Below are 15471 nucleotides of genomic sequence, written 5' to 3' on the forward strand. Positions count from 1 at the left end.
AACCCACACCTAGACGCTCTAATCCATCACATCAAACGATGATAAACACACCCTAGGGCATGACGAACGTAATTGATGACTCCTTATCGACGATAGGTGTAGCAGATATACTGACTGTCAGCAGCTCTAGGTGCTATACAAAAGTTAAGGATGGTAGCTCCGGATGTTCTACGGAAGCCAAGCCATGCAAGACGAGGAGAAGCAGGCTTCTGAAGCTGTTGAAGGAGGGAAGCTGAGAAGAGTAGCCGAGAGACTAAGCCCAACAAGAAGTATATTGGTGTCAATAGGCTGTAATAGGGCCCACATATTTGTTAGCTATAAAAGAGGGAAAACTGCTCGTCTGTAACCTGGCTTTTGGCAAACGATGAACTTGGAAAGGAAGATAGAACATAGAACTGATTCCTGAGTGTCTGGTGAGTCTTGTGAGAGGGTGTTGTTAACATTTGGTATTCGGAGCTGGTTCTTCCACACCGTCGTGAACCAATTTCAGGCGAGAATTGGAACTATGGCGTGGCCGAGCCTCGAAGATCCGATGGCGCAGCTGATGGCGAAAATCGAGGAAGGAAATCGAGGGATTCATCGGTGTATGGACTCGATGCAGTCTGCTATGGAGAAGATGGAGATCACGCTCAAGGGTTTGCTGACATTGATGTCAGCGTCCAACCCCCGGCCCAGCCCACACTCGACAGCTTCGGGCGTTCATGCGCTCGTGGGCCGGCCCAGCCAAGAGAGCCCACCACTCACATCCCAAAAGCCAGGCTGTTGGGAGGAGGGGGACTCTCCCTTTTAAGCTGCCCATGGCCCCCTTGGCTAACTGATGTGGGACTAAAGCCGGGGCGCTGACTACCAGCCCCTCACATCCCACCCCCCTTGGGAAGCCCCCCAAGGCAGGCATGGGCCAAACCGGGCTCTGATACCAGATGTCAGCGTCCAACCCCCGGCCTAGCCCACACTCGACAGCTTCGGGCGTTCATGCGCTCGTGGGCCGGCCCAGCCAAGAGAGCCCACCACTCACATCCCAAAAGCCATGCTGTTGGGAGGAGGGGGACTCTCCCTTTTAAGCTGCCCACGGCCCCCTTGGCTAACCGATGTGGGACTAAAGCCGGGGCGCTGACTACCAGCCCCTGACATCCCACCCCCCTTGGGAAGCCCCCAAGGCAGGCATGGGCCAAACCGGGCTCTGATACCAGATGTCAGCGTCCAACCCCCGGCCCAGCCCACACTCGACAGCTTCGGCCGTTCATGCGCTCGTGGGCCGGCCCAGCCAAGAGAGCCCACCACTCACATCCCAAAAGCCAGGCTGTTGGGAGGAGGGGGACTCTCCCTTTTAAGCTGCCCACGGCCCCCTTGGCTAACCGATGTGGGACTAAAGCCGGGGCGCTGACTACCAGCCCCTGACATCCCACCCCCCTTGGGAAGCCCCCCAAGGCAGGCATGGGCCAAACCGGGCTCTGATACCAGATGTCAGCGTCCAACCCCCGGCCCAGCCCACACTCGACAGCTTCGGGCGTTCATGCGCTCGTGGGCCGGCCCAGCCAAGAGAGCCCACCACTCACATCCCAAAAGCCAGGTTGTTGGGAGGAGGGGGACTCTCCCTTTTAAGCTGCCCATGGCCCCCTTGGCTAACCGATGTGGGACTAAAGCCGGGGCGCTGACTACCAGCCCCTGACATCGGAGTTCCTCTTTCCATTTCGGTGGTGGCACGCTCCTCGATGTCGATTCCTCTGGTAACTACGTCGAGCGGAGCGACAACTGGACCAATTATCCAACAAATCGCCGATCCTTATCAACGACCAGCTACTGATTTGAATGCAACCCGAATCCCTATTCTAGTGGAAGATGTGGTGACCGAGTTCATCAATGGGTTGGTGGATATTTACCCAGATCTGCAGTACCTCGAAGAGTTCCCTCAGATTAAGGTCGTTCATCGTGTTGAGGTCGAGCACAGTTCCTATGACAAAGTTGCAGTCATCTCAGGTGGTCAAAGTGGCCATGAACCTGCCCATGCTGGATTTGTTGGTCCTGGAATGCTGACCGCTGCTGTCTCTAGAGAGGTCTTCACTTCTCTACCTGTTGATTCTATTTTAGCCATTGTTCGAGCTGTAACTGGTTCCAAGGGGTGCTACACAGATGCAAAGATGTGTGAAGTCGTGACGAGGCCCTGCGTCAGGGGAGGGATGCATAGTGACGCTGTCAGGGTGTTCGGTGAAATGACCGGCGCCTGGGTCAAGCCCGACGAACACGTTTATGCCACCACAATCACATGTTTGGGCAGGCTACATGATGCAGATCAGGCACTTCAGGTACTGGAAAAGATGAGGGAGGCATGGGTCGAGCTGTGGGAGTTAACATACAATTCTATGGTGGGTGTGCTTGTGAAGGTGGGAAGGATGGATGAGGTATTGCATCTAAAGGATCAGATGATGCTGGCTAAGGGGAAGATGGATGTGGTTCACGCGAGAATGTTGATGCACGTGTACTATTTGAGTGGAGAAGTTGGGAAAACATTAGAATTGTTTGATGTGGTTGCCAGTGATGGTGTGACACTGTCCAATGTGGCATATGGGGTGATGAACAAAGGTTGTGAAGACGAGGGGATGACAGATGAGATATATAAGCTATGCACATATGAGTTCAATTTGGTGATCAGAGGCCTCTTGAGAAACAAACGGTGGAAAGTTGACATTGACTTACTTGAACTTGTGGTTGATACTTGGGTACCACATTTCTTCACTTACAGTTGTCTAATTCATTGGCTCTACAAGCATCACAAACTCTGCGAGGCAGTCAGCTTATGGGATAAGATGACGGAAGCAGGGGTCAACCCTTCTATTGTGACATACCACACCCTAATGCTGGGGTACTGTCAGAAAGGGTGCAGAGATAAAGCACTCAAGTTATACTCTGAGAGGCTTGATGAAGGATTCCCATATAATGAGGCCAGTTACCTTAAGCTGATGAAAGGGTACATCAAGAAGAAAACTGTTGACAAGGCCTATGCCCTTCTTAATGAAATGCGTCAGAATGGAGCTCTCGACGAGGGTTTTAAGCAGGCAAAATCTGAAGGCTATAATATGGAGATGGTCGTTGCTGGAGCTGGTTGTGCTTTTTCCCCACCTAGAGGAATAGCAGGTAGAAGAGGTTCAGCTAGAACAGTTATTGTGCATAAAGTTGCTGAAGAAGCAAAACCTGCATCTGAAGTTGACGTTACGATGGGAGTTGCACTTTCTGTTTGCACATTGCCAAAGCAAGTTACTTCTGGGAGTTTGGGTCAAAGGCAACTGGAGCTTGGCCTTAGAATCCATGGAGAACTTGGTGTTGCTGTTGTTGAACTCCAGTCAGTTGATATAGTAGCAGAACATGTTCTTAAGCAGATAGTGTCACGAGAAACTCAGTATCTTCCTAACACAAGGGGTTGCAATGATGTTCTCCTAGTGAATGGATTAGGCGCCACTCCTATCATGGAACTTATGATTGCAGCATTTCCTGAGTTGCAATTGGTGTATGACATTGCTATTGACAGGGTCTACATTGGCACATTATTGACATCACTGGATATGGCAGGATTATCCATTACCGTTATGAAGTCTGACCAAAGTATTTTGAGGAGACTTGATGTTCTCACTAAAGCTCTAGCTTGGCCTGTTGGTTATGAAGGAACTCGTCCACCAGCAAAGCTTCATGTTCCTCTAGCACCATCACCATCAATGAAGGATGACGAGATTCTTGCTCCATCTCAAGAGCTGAGCAAGCAGTTCCTGATGTTTCATATGCACCAGCAAAGTTTTCCATGTGCACCAACTTGGGGACAAGTTGGATCTCTAGGAGGGGGAAATGTCAGCAGCTCTAGGTGCTATACAAAAGTTAAGGATGGTAGCTCCGGATGTTCTACGAAAGCCAAGCCATGCAAGACGAGGAGAAGCAGGCTTCTGAAGCTGTTGAAGGAGGGAAGCTGAGAAGAGTAGCCGAGAGACTAAGCCCAACAAGATGTATATTGGTGTCAATAGGCTGTAATAGGGCCCACATATTTGTTAGCTATAAAAGAGGGAAAACTGCTCGTTTGTAACCTGGCTTTTGGCAAACGATGAACTTGGAAAGGAAGATAGAACATAGAACCGATTCCTGAGTGTCTGGTGAGTCTTGTGAGAGGGTGTTGTTAACACTGACCACGGCGAGAGGCGGACAACGGCGATTCCCCCAATTCCGGCAAGGAATTGGCCGATGACGAGACTCCACCCGAGCACGCAACCAACTCACACACGCGTTGTGCACCGAGGCTATCCTACCAGACCGGTCCAAGCGCCCAGGACGACAACGCAGGTGTGGAGTCATCGGCGGCGGCGGGCTCTCTCTCTCTCTCAGCGGTGGCGTCTACGACATGCAGCACACTATGGCTTGGGAAGAGACAACCGAGGGAGATCTGGGGCCGTGCTTTATGGGCCAGAGCAAGTCCGCGTCAGGGGAGTAGGTTTGTTGCGGCATGACGCGAAATCCTCGACGGTTTCTGTTACGTGAGCGTGGCGCGCGACCTTGGTGAAGAAGAAGGCCTGACGAGCCAGGTTCACATGTAATTGACTTTGGGGGAAGGGGTAACACTGGCGTGCGGGGCCCGAGCGTCGGTGGGACATCCGCGGGTATTGGGCTGATGCGAAGAAGAGAGGGTGATGGGCCGAGTGAAGGGGGAGCGCAGGTGGGCCAAAAACAAGGTAGCAGGCCCAACAGTGCTTTATTCTGTTTTTCTTCTTTTTTCTATTCTTTTCTCTTCTATTTTCCAAATTTAAGGATTCAAATAAATTTAAGTTTCTGGTTTGAACTTCAAATTCCCAAATATCAAACACAACCCTAATGAGAATATAACTTCTACTATTTGCATTAATATTATTTTTCTTTATATAGTGTATGTTCTCTCCCTTCCCTTCTCATGTTTTATATTTCCATTTTCAAATTCTAATTTCCTAACTTAACTTGTCTCACAAATTTGAATACAAATGCAAAAATACAAGAACTTCATCATGATGTACATATTTCTGTATTTATTTATTTTGTTATTTGACTATTATAGTCCCATTAATTGAATATGCACACGGAAAAGAAAACCAAATAATCTCCAAAGGTTCCATAATCCCAAAACACCCACTTATAAATATATTTTTTCCTTATACAAATTTTGGGCTTTACAAGCATGACCTAAAAACAAGAGTCAAAAGTATGGTCCAGCACGAAATAATATGAGACAGGTTACCATGACCTGAAGGTGGGCCTATGACGGGCCTCAAATCTTGATGCAACGGGCCCAGCACGACTCTCATGCATGGGCCGACCTAACCCAATGAAGATTATATTGTTTAATTTCTTTAATTTATTAACCTATCTGAGAGCACCTAGAGGGGGGTGAATAGGTGATCCTGTAAAACTTGAACTTAATGCCACAAAAACTTGGTTAAACGTTAGCACAGTATTGCCAAGTGGCTAGAGAGGAGTCTTAGCGAAACACAATAACCACAAGAGAATCAACGCAGGTAGACACAGTGGTTTATCCCGTGGTTCGGCCAAGTACAACACTTGCCTACTTCCACGTTGTGGCATCCCAACGGACGAGGGTTGCAATCAACCCCTCTCAAGCGGTCCAAAGACCCACTTGAATACCACGGTGTTTGCTTTTCTTTTCTATATCCCGTTCGCGAGGAATCTCCACAACTTGGAGACTCTCGCCCTTACAAAGATGTTCACAAAGAAGCACGGAGTAAGGGAGGGATTAGCAACTCACACAAGACACAAAGATCACAGCAAATACGCACACACAAGACCCAGACTTAAGCTCAAAAGACTAGCACACTAGAACGGAGCTCAAATTACTAGAATGTCGAACAAGTGCGCAAGAATGGAGTGCAAGTGATCAAGAGTGCTCAAGGAATGCTTGGTTGTCCTCCTCCATGCGCCTAGGGGTCCCTTTTATAGCCCCAAGGCAGCTAGGAGCCGTTGAGAGCAATCCGGGAAGGCAATTCTTGCCTTCTGTCGCTTGGCGCACCGGACAGTCCGGTGCACCATCGGACACTGTCCGGTGCGGATTTCCTTCCTTAATTGGCGAAGCCGACCGTTGGCAGCCTTGGAGCCGTTGGCGCACCGAACACTGTCCGGTGCACACCGGACAGTCCGGTGCCCCCTCCCGACCGTTGGCTCGGCCACGTGTCTCACGCGGATCGCGCGGCCGACCGTTGGCCTTGCTGACCGTTGGCTCACCAGACAGTCCGGTGCACACCGGACAGTCCGGTGAATTATAGCCGTACGCCGTTAATTCCTTCCCGAGAGCAGCAAGTTCGCCTGAGCCAGCCTGGCACACCGGACAGTCCGGTGCACCCAGACAGAGCTAGCTTTGGCTGAAACAAAGCTATCTCTCTCCAATTTGTTTTCTCCTGTTTCCAGCACTTAGACACAATACATTAGTCCATAAAACAATGTACTAAGTCTAGAAACATACCTTTTGACATAATTTGCACTTTGTCCACTACATTGCATAGATCAACACAAAAGCACTTGCGTTGGCACTCAATCACCAAAATACTTAGAAATGGCCCAAGGGCACATTTCCCTTTCAATCTCCCCCTTTTTGGTGATTTATGCCAACACAACATAAAGCAACTAGAACAAGTGCAATATCAATTCAAATAAGAACTTAAATTTGTTTTGAATCAAATTTGGCATATATGGATCATTCTTTGCCACCACTTGGTTTATTTTTGCAAATCAAACTCAAATTTCTATCTCTAAGTCAAACACACTTGTTAAGACATAAAGAGAGTCATTCCAAGAGAAATTGATTCAAGACTTCAAAAACTCCCCCTCTTTCCCACAATCAATACTTCTCCCCACAAGAAGCCACCTTTTGATAAAAAAGCCAATAAGAGTATTTTGACAAAACCAAAGCTCTATTCTATTATTTTCAAAATTCTCAAGTGGTAGCTGATCCATTTATTGCTTTGGCCATTATTTTCTCCCCCTTTGGCATCAAGCACCAAAACGGGATCAATTTTGGCCCAAGAACCCCATTGCCTCACCAAAATCTTCAATAAGAATACAAAGCCAATAAGAGTACGTGAGATGAACTTGGAATAAGTTACCCTCTCATCGGAGTGCAGTGGAAGTCTTTCATGGTCCAAGTCCACCTTTTCACTTTCAAACCTCCTTTGAGACTAAAACAAGCAAACTCAAGCACATGGTTAGTCTCAAAGGGTCAAGTTGTAGCACAGCTCCCCTTAAATATGTGCATCACTTGCAAAAAGGACTTGTGAGGTCCGGGGAGTGTTTGTACAACTTGAGCACCACAAGTAAGCAACAAAATGCATAAGGAACATGATCAAGGGCATAAATACATGTATGCTATAAATCAATCCAAGTTCCGCGAATCTAGAACATTTAGCTCACTAAGCAGCCTGCAAAAGGTCTTCTCATCTAAAGGCTTGGTAAAGATATCGGCTACCTGGTTCTCGGTGCTAACATGAAACACTTCGATATCTCCCTTTTGCTGGTGGTCTCTCAAAAAGTGATGTCGGATGTCAATGTGCTTTGTGCGGCTGTGCTCAACAGGATTTTCCGCTATTCGGATAGCACTCTCATTATCACATAGGAGTGGGACTTTGCTCAGATTGTAGCCAAAGTCCCGGAGGGTTTGCCTCATCCAAAGTAGTTGCGCGCAACACTGTCCTGCGGCAACGTACTCGGCCTCAGCGGTGGATAGGGCAACGGAAGTTTGTTTCTTAGAGTTCCATGACACCAGGGACCTTCCTAAGAATTGGCACGTCCCTGATGTACTCTTCCTATCGACCTTACATCCAGCATAGTCGGAATCTGAATATCCAATCAAGTCAAAGTTAGACCCCTTTGGATACCAGATCCCGAAGCAAGGCGTAGCGACTAAATATCTAAGAATTCGCTTCACGGCCACTAAGTGACACTCCCTTGGATCGGATTAAAATCTAGCACACATGCATACGCTAAGCATAATATCCGGTCTACTAGCACATAAATAAAGTAAAGACCCTATCATTGACCGGTATGTTTTTTGATCAACGGACTTACCTCCTTTGTTGAGGTCGGTGTGTCTGTCGGTTCCCATCGGCGTCTTTGCGGGCTTGGCGTCCTTCATCCCAAACCGCTTTAGCAAGTCTTGCGTGTACTTCGTTTGGGAGATGAAGGTGCCATCCTTGAGTTGCTTCACTTGGAACCCGAGGAAGTAGTTCAACTCGCCCATCATCGACATCTCGAATTTCTGCGTCATCACCCTGCTAAATTCTTCACAAGACCTTTGGTTAGTAGAACCAAATATTATGTCATCGACATAAATTTGGCACACAAAAAGATCACCATCGCAAGTCTTAGTGAAGAGAGTTGGATCGGCTTTCCCAACCTTGAAAGCATTAGCAATTAAAAAGTTTCTAAGGCATTCATACCATGCTCTTGGGGCTTGCTTAAGTCCATAGAGCGCCTTAGAGAGCTTACACACGTGGTCGGGGTACCGTTCATCCTCGAAGCCAGGGGGTTGCTCCACGTACACCTCCTCCTTGATCGGCCCGTTGAGGAAAGCGCTCTTAACATCCATTTGGTACAACCTGAAAGAATGGTGAGCGGCATATGCTAGCAAAATACGAATAGATTCTAGCCTAGCCACAGGAGCAAAAGTCTCCTCAAAGTCCAAACCTGCGACTTGGGCATAACCTTTTGCCACAAGTCGAGCCTTGTTCCTCGTCACCACCCCGTGCTCGTCCTGTTTGTTGCGGAACACCCACTTGGTTCCCACAATGTTTTGTTTGGGACGAGGCACCAGTGTCCAAACTTCATTGCGCTTGAAGTTGTTGAGCTCTTCCTGCATGGCCAACACCCAGTCCGGATCTAGCAAGGCCTCTTCTACCCTGAAAGGCTCAATAGAAGAGACAAAAGAGTAATCCTCACAAAAATTCACCAATCTAGAGCGAGTAGTTACTCCCTTGCTAATATCACCCAAAATTTGGTCGACGGGATGATTCCTTTGAATCGTCGCTCGAACTTGGGTTGGAGGTGCCTGAGGTGCTTCTTCCTCTTCAACTTGAATATCCTGTGCTCCCCCTCGATCACACGCCTCCTCTTGATGAACCTGTTCATCGTCTTGAGTTGGGGGATGCACCATTGTTGAGGAAGAAGGTTGATCTTGCTCCAATTGTTCCTGTGGTCGCACATCGCCAATTGCCATGGTGCGCATAGCGGCCGTTGGAACGTCTTCTTCATCTATATCATCAAGATCAACAACTTGCTCTCTTGGAGAGCCATTAGTCTCATCAAATACAACGTCGCTAGAGACTTCAACCAAACCCGATGATTTGTTGAAGACCCTATACGCCTTTGTATTTGAGTCATAACCTAATAAAAACCCTTCTACAGCTTTGGGAGCAAATTTAGAGGTTCTACCTTTCTTTACAAGAATATAACACTTGCTCCCAAATACACGAAAATAAGACACATTGGGTTTGTTACCAGTTAGCAGCTCATACGAAGTCTTCTTGAGGAGGCGGTGAAGGTAGATCCGGTTGATGGCGTGGCAAGCCGTGTTCACGGCTTCCGACCAAAACCGCTCGGGGGTCTTGAACTCTCCAAGCATCGTCCTCGCCATGTCGATGAGTGTCCTGTTCTTCCTCTCTACCACACCATTTTGTTGTGGTGTGTAGGGAGCGGAGAACTCGTGCTTGATCCCATCCTCCTCAAGGAACTCCTCCACTTGAAGATTCTTGAACTCGGACCCGTTGTCGCTCCTTATCTTCTTCACCTTGAGCTCAAACTCATTTTGAGCTCTCCTGAGGAAGCGCTTGAGGGTCCCTTGGGTTTCAGATTTATCCTGCAAAAAGAATACCCAAGTGAAGCGGGAAAAGTCATCAACAATAACTAGACCATACTTACTTCCTCCTATGCTTAGATAGGCGACGGGTCCGAAGAGATCCATGTGAAGCATCTCCAAAGGTCTTGATGTGGTCATCACATTCTTGCTGTGATGCACTCCTCCCACTTGTTTACCTGCTTGACAAGCTGCACAAGGTCTATCTTTTTCGAAAGTAACATTGGTTAGACCTATCACGTGTTCTCCCTTTAGAAGCTTGTGAAGGTTCTTCATCCCCACATGTGCTAAGCGGCGATGCCACAACCAGCCCATGCTAGTCTTAGCAATTAAGCATGCATCTAGACCGGCCTCTTCTTTTGCAAAATCAACTAAATAAAGTTTGCCATCTAATACACCCTTAAAAGCTAATGAACCATCACTTCTTCTAAAGACAGACACATCTACATTAGTGAATAAACAGTTATAACCCATATTGCATAATTGACTAACAGATAGCAAATTATATCCAAGAGACTCAACTAAAAACACATTAGAAATAGAGTGCTCGGATGAAATAGCAATTTTACCTAACCCTTTTACCTTGCCTTGATTCCCATCACCGAATATTATTGAATCTTGGGAATCCTTGTTTTTGACGTAGGAGGTGAACATCTTCTTCTCCCCCGTCATATGGTTTGTGCATCCGCTGTCGATAATCCAGCTTGAACCCCCGGATGCATAAACCTGCAAGGCAAATTTAGGCTTGGGTCTTAGGTACCCAACTCTTGTTGGGTCCTACAAGGTTAGTCACAATTGTCTTAGGGACCCAAATGCAAGTTTTGTCTCCCTTGCATTTTGCCCCTAATTTTCTAGCAACTATCTTCCTATCCTTTCTACAAACAGCAAAGGAAGCATTTAAAGCATGATATATTGTAGAAGGTTCATTAACTTTCCTAGGAACATTAACAACATTTCTCCTAGGCATATGAACAACATATTTCCTAGACATATCTTTACCATGCATATAGGAAGAACTAGAAGCAAACATGGCATGAGAGTCAAAAGCATCATAAGCATTAGAACTCTTATAAGACTGTCTCCTATCATGATACATAAAAGCATGGTTCTTTTTAACACTACTAGCCATAGGGGCCTTTCCTTTCTCCTTGGCGGAGATGGGAGCCTTATGGCTTGTTAAGTCCTTGGCTTCCCTTTTGAAGCCAAGTCCATCCTTTATTGAGGGGTGTCTACCAATCGTGTAGGCATCCCTTGCAAACTTTAGCTTATCGAAATCACTCTTGCTAGTCTTAAGTTGGGCATTAAGACTAGTCAATTCATCATTCAATTTGGAAATTGTAACAAGGTGTTCACTACAAGCATCAATGTCAAAATCTTTACACCTATTGCAAATCATAACATGTTCTACACAAGAGTTAGATTTACTAGCTATCTCTAACTTAGCATTCAAATCATCATTTATGCTCTTTAAGCTAGAAATTGTCTCATGGCAAGAAGATAGTTCACAAGAAAGCATTTCATTTCTTTTAACTTCTAAAGCATGAGATTTTTGTGCCTCTACAAATTTGTCATGCTCTTCATATAAAAGGTCCTCTTGTTTCTCTAAAAGTCTATCCTTTTCATTCAAGGCATCAATCAATTCATTGATCTTATCTATTTTAGTTCTATCCAATCCCTTGAACAAACTAGAGTAATCTATTTCTTCATCACTAGACTCATCATCACTAGAAGAATCATAAGTGGCATTGTTTCGATTACATACCTTCTTCTCCTTTGCCATGAGGCATGTGTGATGCTCATTGGGGAAGAGGGATGACTTGTTGAAGGCAGTGGCAGCGAGTCCTTCGTTGTCGGAGTCGGACGACGAACAATCCGAGTCCCACTCCTTGCCAAGATGTGCCTCGCCTTTTGCCTTCTTATAGTTCTTCTTCTTCTCCCTCTTGTTCCCTTGTTCCTGGTCACTATCATTGTCGGGACAATTTGCAATAAAATGACCAACCTTACCACATTTGAAGCATGAGTGCTTCCCCTTTGTCTTGGTCTTGCTTGGCTGCCCCTTGCGACCCTTTAGCGCTGTCTTGAAGCGCTTGATGATGAGGGACATCTCTTCATCATTGAGCCCGGCCGCCTCAACTTGCGCAACCTTGCTAGGTAGCGCCTCCTTGCTCCTCGTTGCCTTGAGAGCAATGGGTTGAGGCTCATGGATTGGACCGTTCAATGTGTCGTCGACATATCTTGCCTCCTTGATCATCATTGGCCCGCTTACAAATTTCCCAAGAACTTCTTCGGGCGACATCTTGGTGTACCTAGGATTTTCACGGATATTGTTCACCAAATGTGGATCAAGTACAGTAAAGGACCTTAGCATTAGACGAACGACGTCGTGGTCTGTCCATCGTGTGCTTCCGTAGCTCCTTATCTTGTTGATAAGGGTCTTGAGCCGGTTGTATGTTTGGGTTGGCTCCTCTCCCCTGATCATTGCGAATCTTCCAAGCTCGCCCTCCACCAACTCCATTTTGGTGAGTAAGGTGACGTCGTTCCCCTCATGTGAGATACTGAGGATGTCCCAGATCTGCTTGGCATTGTCCAAGCCGCTCACCTTATGATACTCGTCCCTGCACAAAGAGGCTAACAACACAGTAGTAGCTTGTGCATTTCTATGAATCTGTTCATTGATAAACATAGGACTATCCGAGCTATCAAATTTCATTCCACTTTCCACAATCTCCCATATGCTCGGATGGAGAGAGAACAGGTGACTACACATTTTGTGGCTCCAAAATCCGTAGTCCTCTCCATCAAAGTGAGGAGGTTTGCCAAGTGGAATGGAGAGCAAATGAGCATTTGTACTTTGCGGGATACGAGAGTAGTCAAAAGAAAAGTTCGAATTAATCGGTTTCCTTCTCTCGTAGTCGTTGTCGTCGTTGTCCTTTTGGGAAGAAGTGGACTCGTCGCTGTCGTCGTAGTAGACAATCTCCTTGATGCGCCTTGTCTTCTTCTTCTTCCCATCCTTGCGTTTGTGGCTCGAGCCCGAGTCGGTAGGCTTGTCATCCTTGGGCTCGTTGACGAATGACTCCTTCTCCTTGTCATTGATCACAATCCCTTTGCCCTTAGGATCCATCTCTTCGGGCGGTTAGTCCCTTTCTTGAAAAGAACGGCTCCGATACCAATTGAGAGCACCTAGAGGGGGGTGAATAGGTGATCCTGTAAAACTTGAACTTAATGCCACAAAAACATGGTTAAACGTTAGCACAGTATTGCCAAGTGGCTAGAGAGGAGTCTTAGCGAAACACAATAACCACAAGAGAATCAACGCAGGTAGACACAGTGGTTTATCCCGTGGTTCGGCCAAGTACAACACTTGCCTACTTCCACGTTGTGGTGTCCCAACGGACGAGGGTTGCAATCAACCCCTCTCAAGCGGTCCAAAGACCCACTTGAATACCACGGTGTTTGCTTTTCTTTTCTATATCCCGTTCGCGAGGAATCTCCACAACTTGGAGTCTCTCGCCCTTACAAAGATGTTCACAAAGAAGCACGGAGTAAGGGAGGGATTAGCAACTCACACAAGACACAAAGATCACAGCAAATACGCACACACAAGACCCAGACTTAAGCTCAAAAGACTAGCACACTAGAACGGAGCTCAAATTACTAGAATGTCGAACAAGTGCGCAAGAATGGAGTGCAAGTGATCAAGAGTGCTCAAGGAATGCTTGGTTGTCCTCCTCCATGCGCCTAGGGGTCCCTTTTATAGCCCCAAGGCAGCTAGGAGCCGTTGAGAGCAATCCGGGAAGGCAATTCTTGCCTTCTGTCGCTTGGCGCACCGGACAGTCCGGTGCACCACCGGACACTGTCCGGTGCGGATTTCCTTCCTTAATTGGCGAAGCCGACCGTTGGCAGCCTTGGAGCCGTTGGCGCACCGAACACTGTCTGGTGCACACCCGACAGTCCGGTGCCCCCTCCCGACCGTTGGCTCGGCCACGTGTCTCACGCGGATCGCGCGGCCGACCGTTGGCCCTACCGACTGTTGGCTCACCAGACAGTCCGGTGCACACCGGACAGTCCGGTGAATTATAGTCGTACGCCGTTAATTCCTTCCCGAGAGCAGCAAGTTCGCCTGAGCCAGCCTGGCACACCGTACACTGTCCGGTGCACCACCGGACAGTCCGGTGCACCCAGACAGAGCTAGCTTTGGCTGAAACAAAGCTATCTCTCTCCAATTTGTTTTCTCATGTTTCCATCACTTAGACACGATACATTAGTCCATAAAACAATGTACTAAGTCTAGAAACATACCTTTTGACATGATTTGCACTTTGTCCACTACATTGCATAGATCAACACAAAAGCACTTGCGTTGGCACTCAATCACCAAAATACTTAGAAATGGCCCAAGGGCACATTTCCCTTTCACTATCGATTTTACGTGGTTGTAATATTTGGACTTTATGTGGTCAAATGATGTTCATATTGTTTAATATATTTAATTTAATAAGCTATGGACTTTATATAGTTATAATATTTGGACTTTATGAGTTCAAATATATGGGCCGGGACGAAGGAACAACGTGCTTTAGGGCTGGACTGGGCCATTGTCTCTGCTATTTAAACTGGCACCTCACAGACCAAAAGTATTTTGGACCTTCTTAGCCTGAGTCGGTTTGGCACGAAGCACGATGGACCCAATCCACCCTGTACCAGCCCATTTCCCAAAACTACGTGTCTCCCAAGCCACGTTTGCCTTAAGTAGTGAGCTCGCGAGAGAGAACATAAGTGAGACTCTCTTCAATTGTCAGCTCTATAATTCTCCATCTATATCTCACTGTCCCGCCACATCAGCGATCTCTTTCCCCCTATATCTTCATCCTTTAGAGCAACTACAAGAGATCATAAAAAAATGTTCCCCAAAACTTGGTTTTGGGGGTTGTTGAAAAACAAATGATGCTAAAAAATGTGAATGAACAACATGATGTTAAAAATTGATCCCTCAAATATTTAAATTGCCAACTTGGGCCACATATTCACGTAATTAGGCCCAATACCAAGGTTTTGCACTATTCAGCAGCGCTGCCACATGGAGCAGCCGGCGAGGAGGTGAAGAAAAATATGTGTTACAGATCTTATTGAAAGGGAATTAGGCTTACACCTAGTTCCTATATAATTTTGGTGGTTGAATTGCCCAACACAAATCTTTGGACTAACTAGTTTGTTCTAGTGTATAAAGTTTTACAGGTGCAAAAGGTTCACATTTAGCCAATAAAAGGACCAAATGTTGGGTTCGACAAAAGAGCAAAGGAGCTACCGAAGGCTCCTCTGGTCTGGCGCACCGGACTGTCCGGTGTGCCACCGGACAGTGTCCGGTGCACCACCGGACAATGTCCGGTGCACCAGAGGAATCCAACTCCAACTTGTCACCTTCGGGAAAATCCAGAGTCAGCGCGCTATAATTCACCGGACTGTCCGGTGTACACCGGACAGTGTCCGGTGCTCCAACGAAGACGCTGCTCCGGAACTCGCCAGCCTCGGGATTTTACGAAGGCTGCTCCGCTATAATTCACCGGACATGTCCGGTGTGCACCGGACTGTCCGGTGCATCCTCGGAGCAACGG

The 15471-nt window shown here is 47.1% G+C and overlaps 1 protein-coding gene across 1 annotated transcript; it reads left to right on the top strand.

The window, feature by feature from the left end:
- The first annotated feature begins 505 nt into the window (after positions 1-505).
- Positions 506-3956, top strand: LOC103655186 (putative 3,4-dihydroxy-2-butanone kinase). Its single transcript, XM_008681975.1, has 3 exons — positions 506-635; positions 1834-2142; positions 3031-3956. The coding sequence occupies exons 1-3, from the start codon at positions 506-508 to the stop codon at positions 3954-3956; spliced, it is 1365 nt and encodes a 454-aa protein (XP_008680197.1).
- Positions 3957-15471: the final 11515 nt, after the last annotated feature.

The sequence above is a fragment of the Zea mays genome, chromosome 4 (genome assembly GCF_902167145.1).
Source record: "Zea mays cultivar B73 chromosome 4, Zm-B73-REFERENCE-NAM-5.0, whole genome shotgun sequence".
Classification (NCBI taxonomy): domain Eukaryota; kingdom Viridiplantae; phylum Streptophyta; class Magnoliopsida; order Poales; family Poaceae; genus Zea; species Zea mays.

What these genes read in the sequence shown, in the direction of transcription:
- LOC103655186 (XM_008681975.1), top strand. Translation starts at nt 506, where the DNA reads ATGGCGTGGCCGAGCCTCGAAGATCCGATGGCGCAGCTGATGGCGAAA. An exon ending in GATGGAGATCACGCTCAAGG is followed by an intron (nt 636 to 1,833) that starts GTTTGCTGACAT and finishes TCCCTATTCTAG; the next exon opens with TGGAAGATGTGGTGACCGAG. An exon ending in CTACACAGATGCAAAGATGT is followed by an intron (nt 2,143 to 3,030) that starts GTGAAGTCGTGA and finishes GTCAGAATGGAG; the next exon opens with CTCTCGACGAGGGTTTTAAG.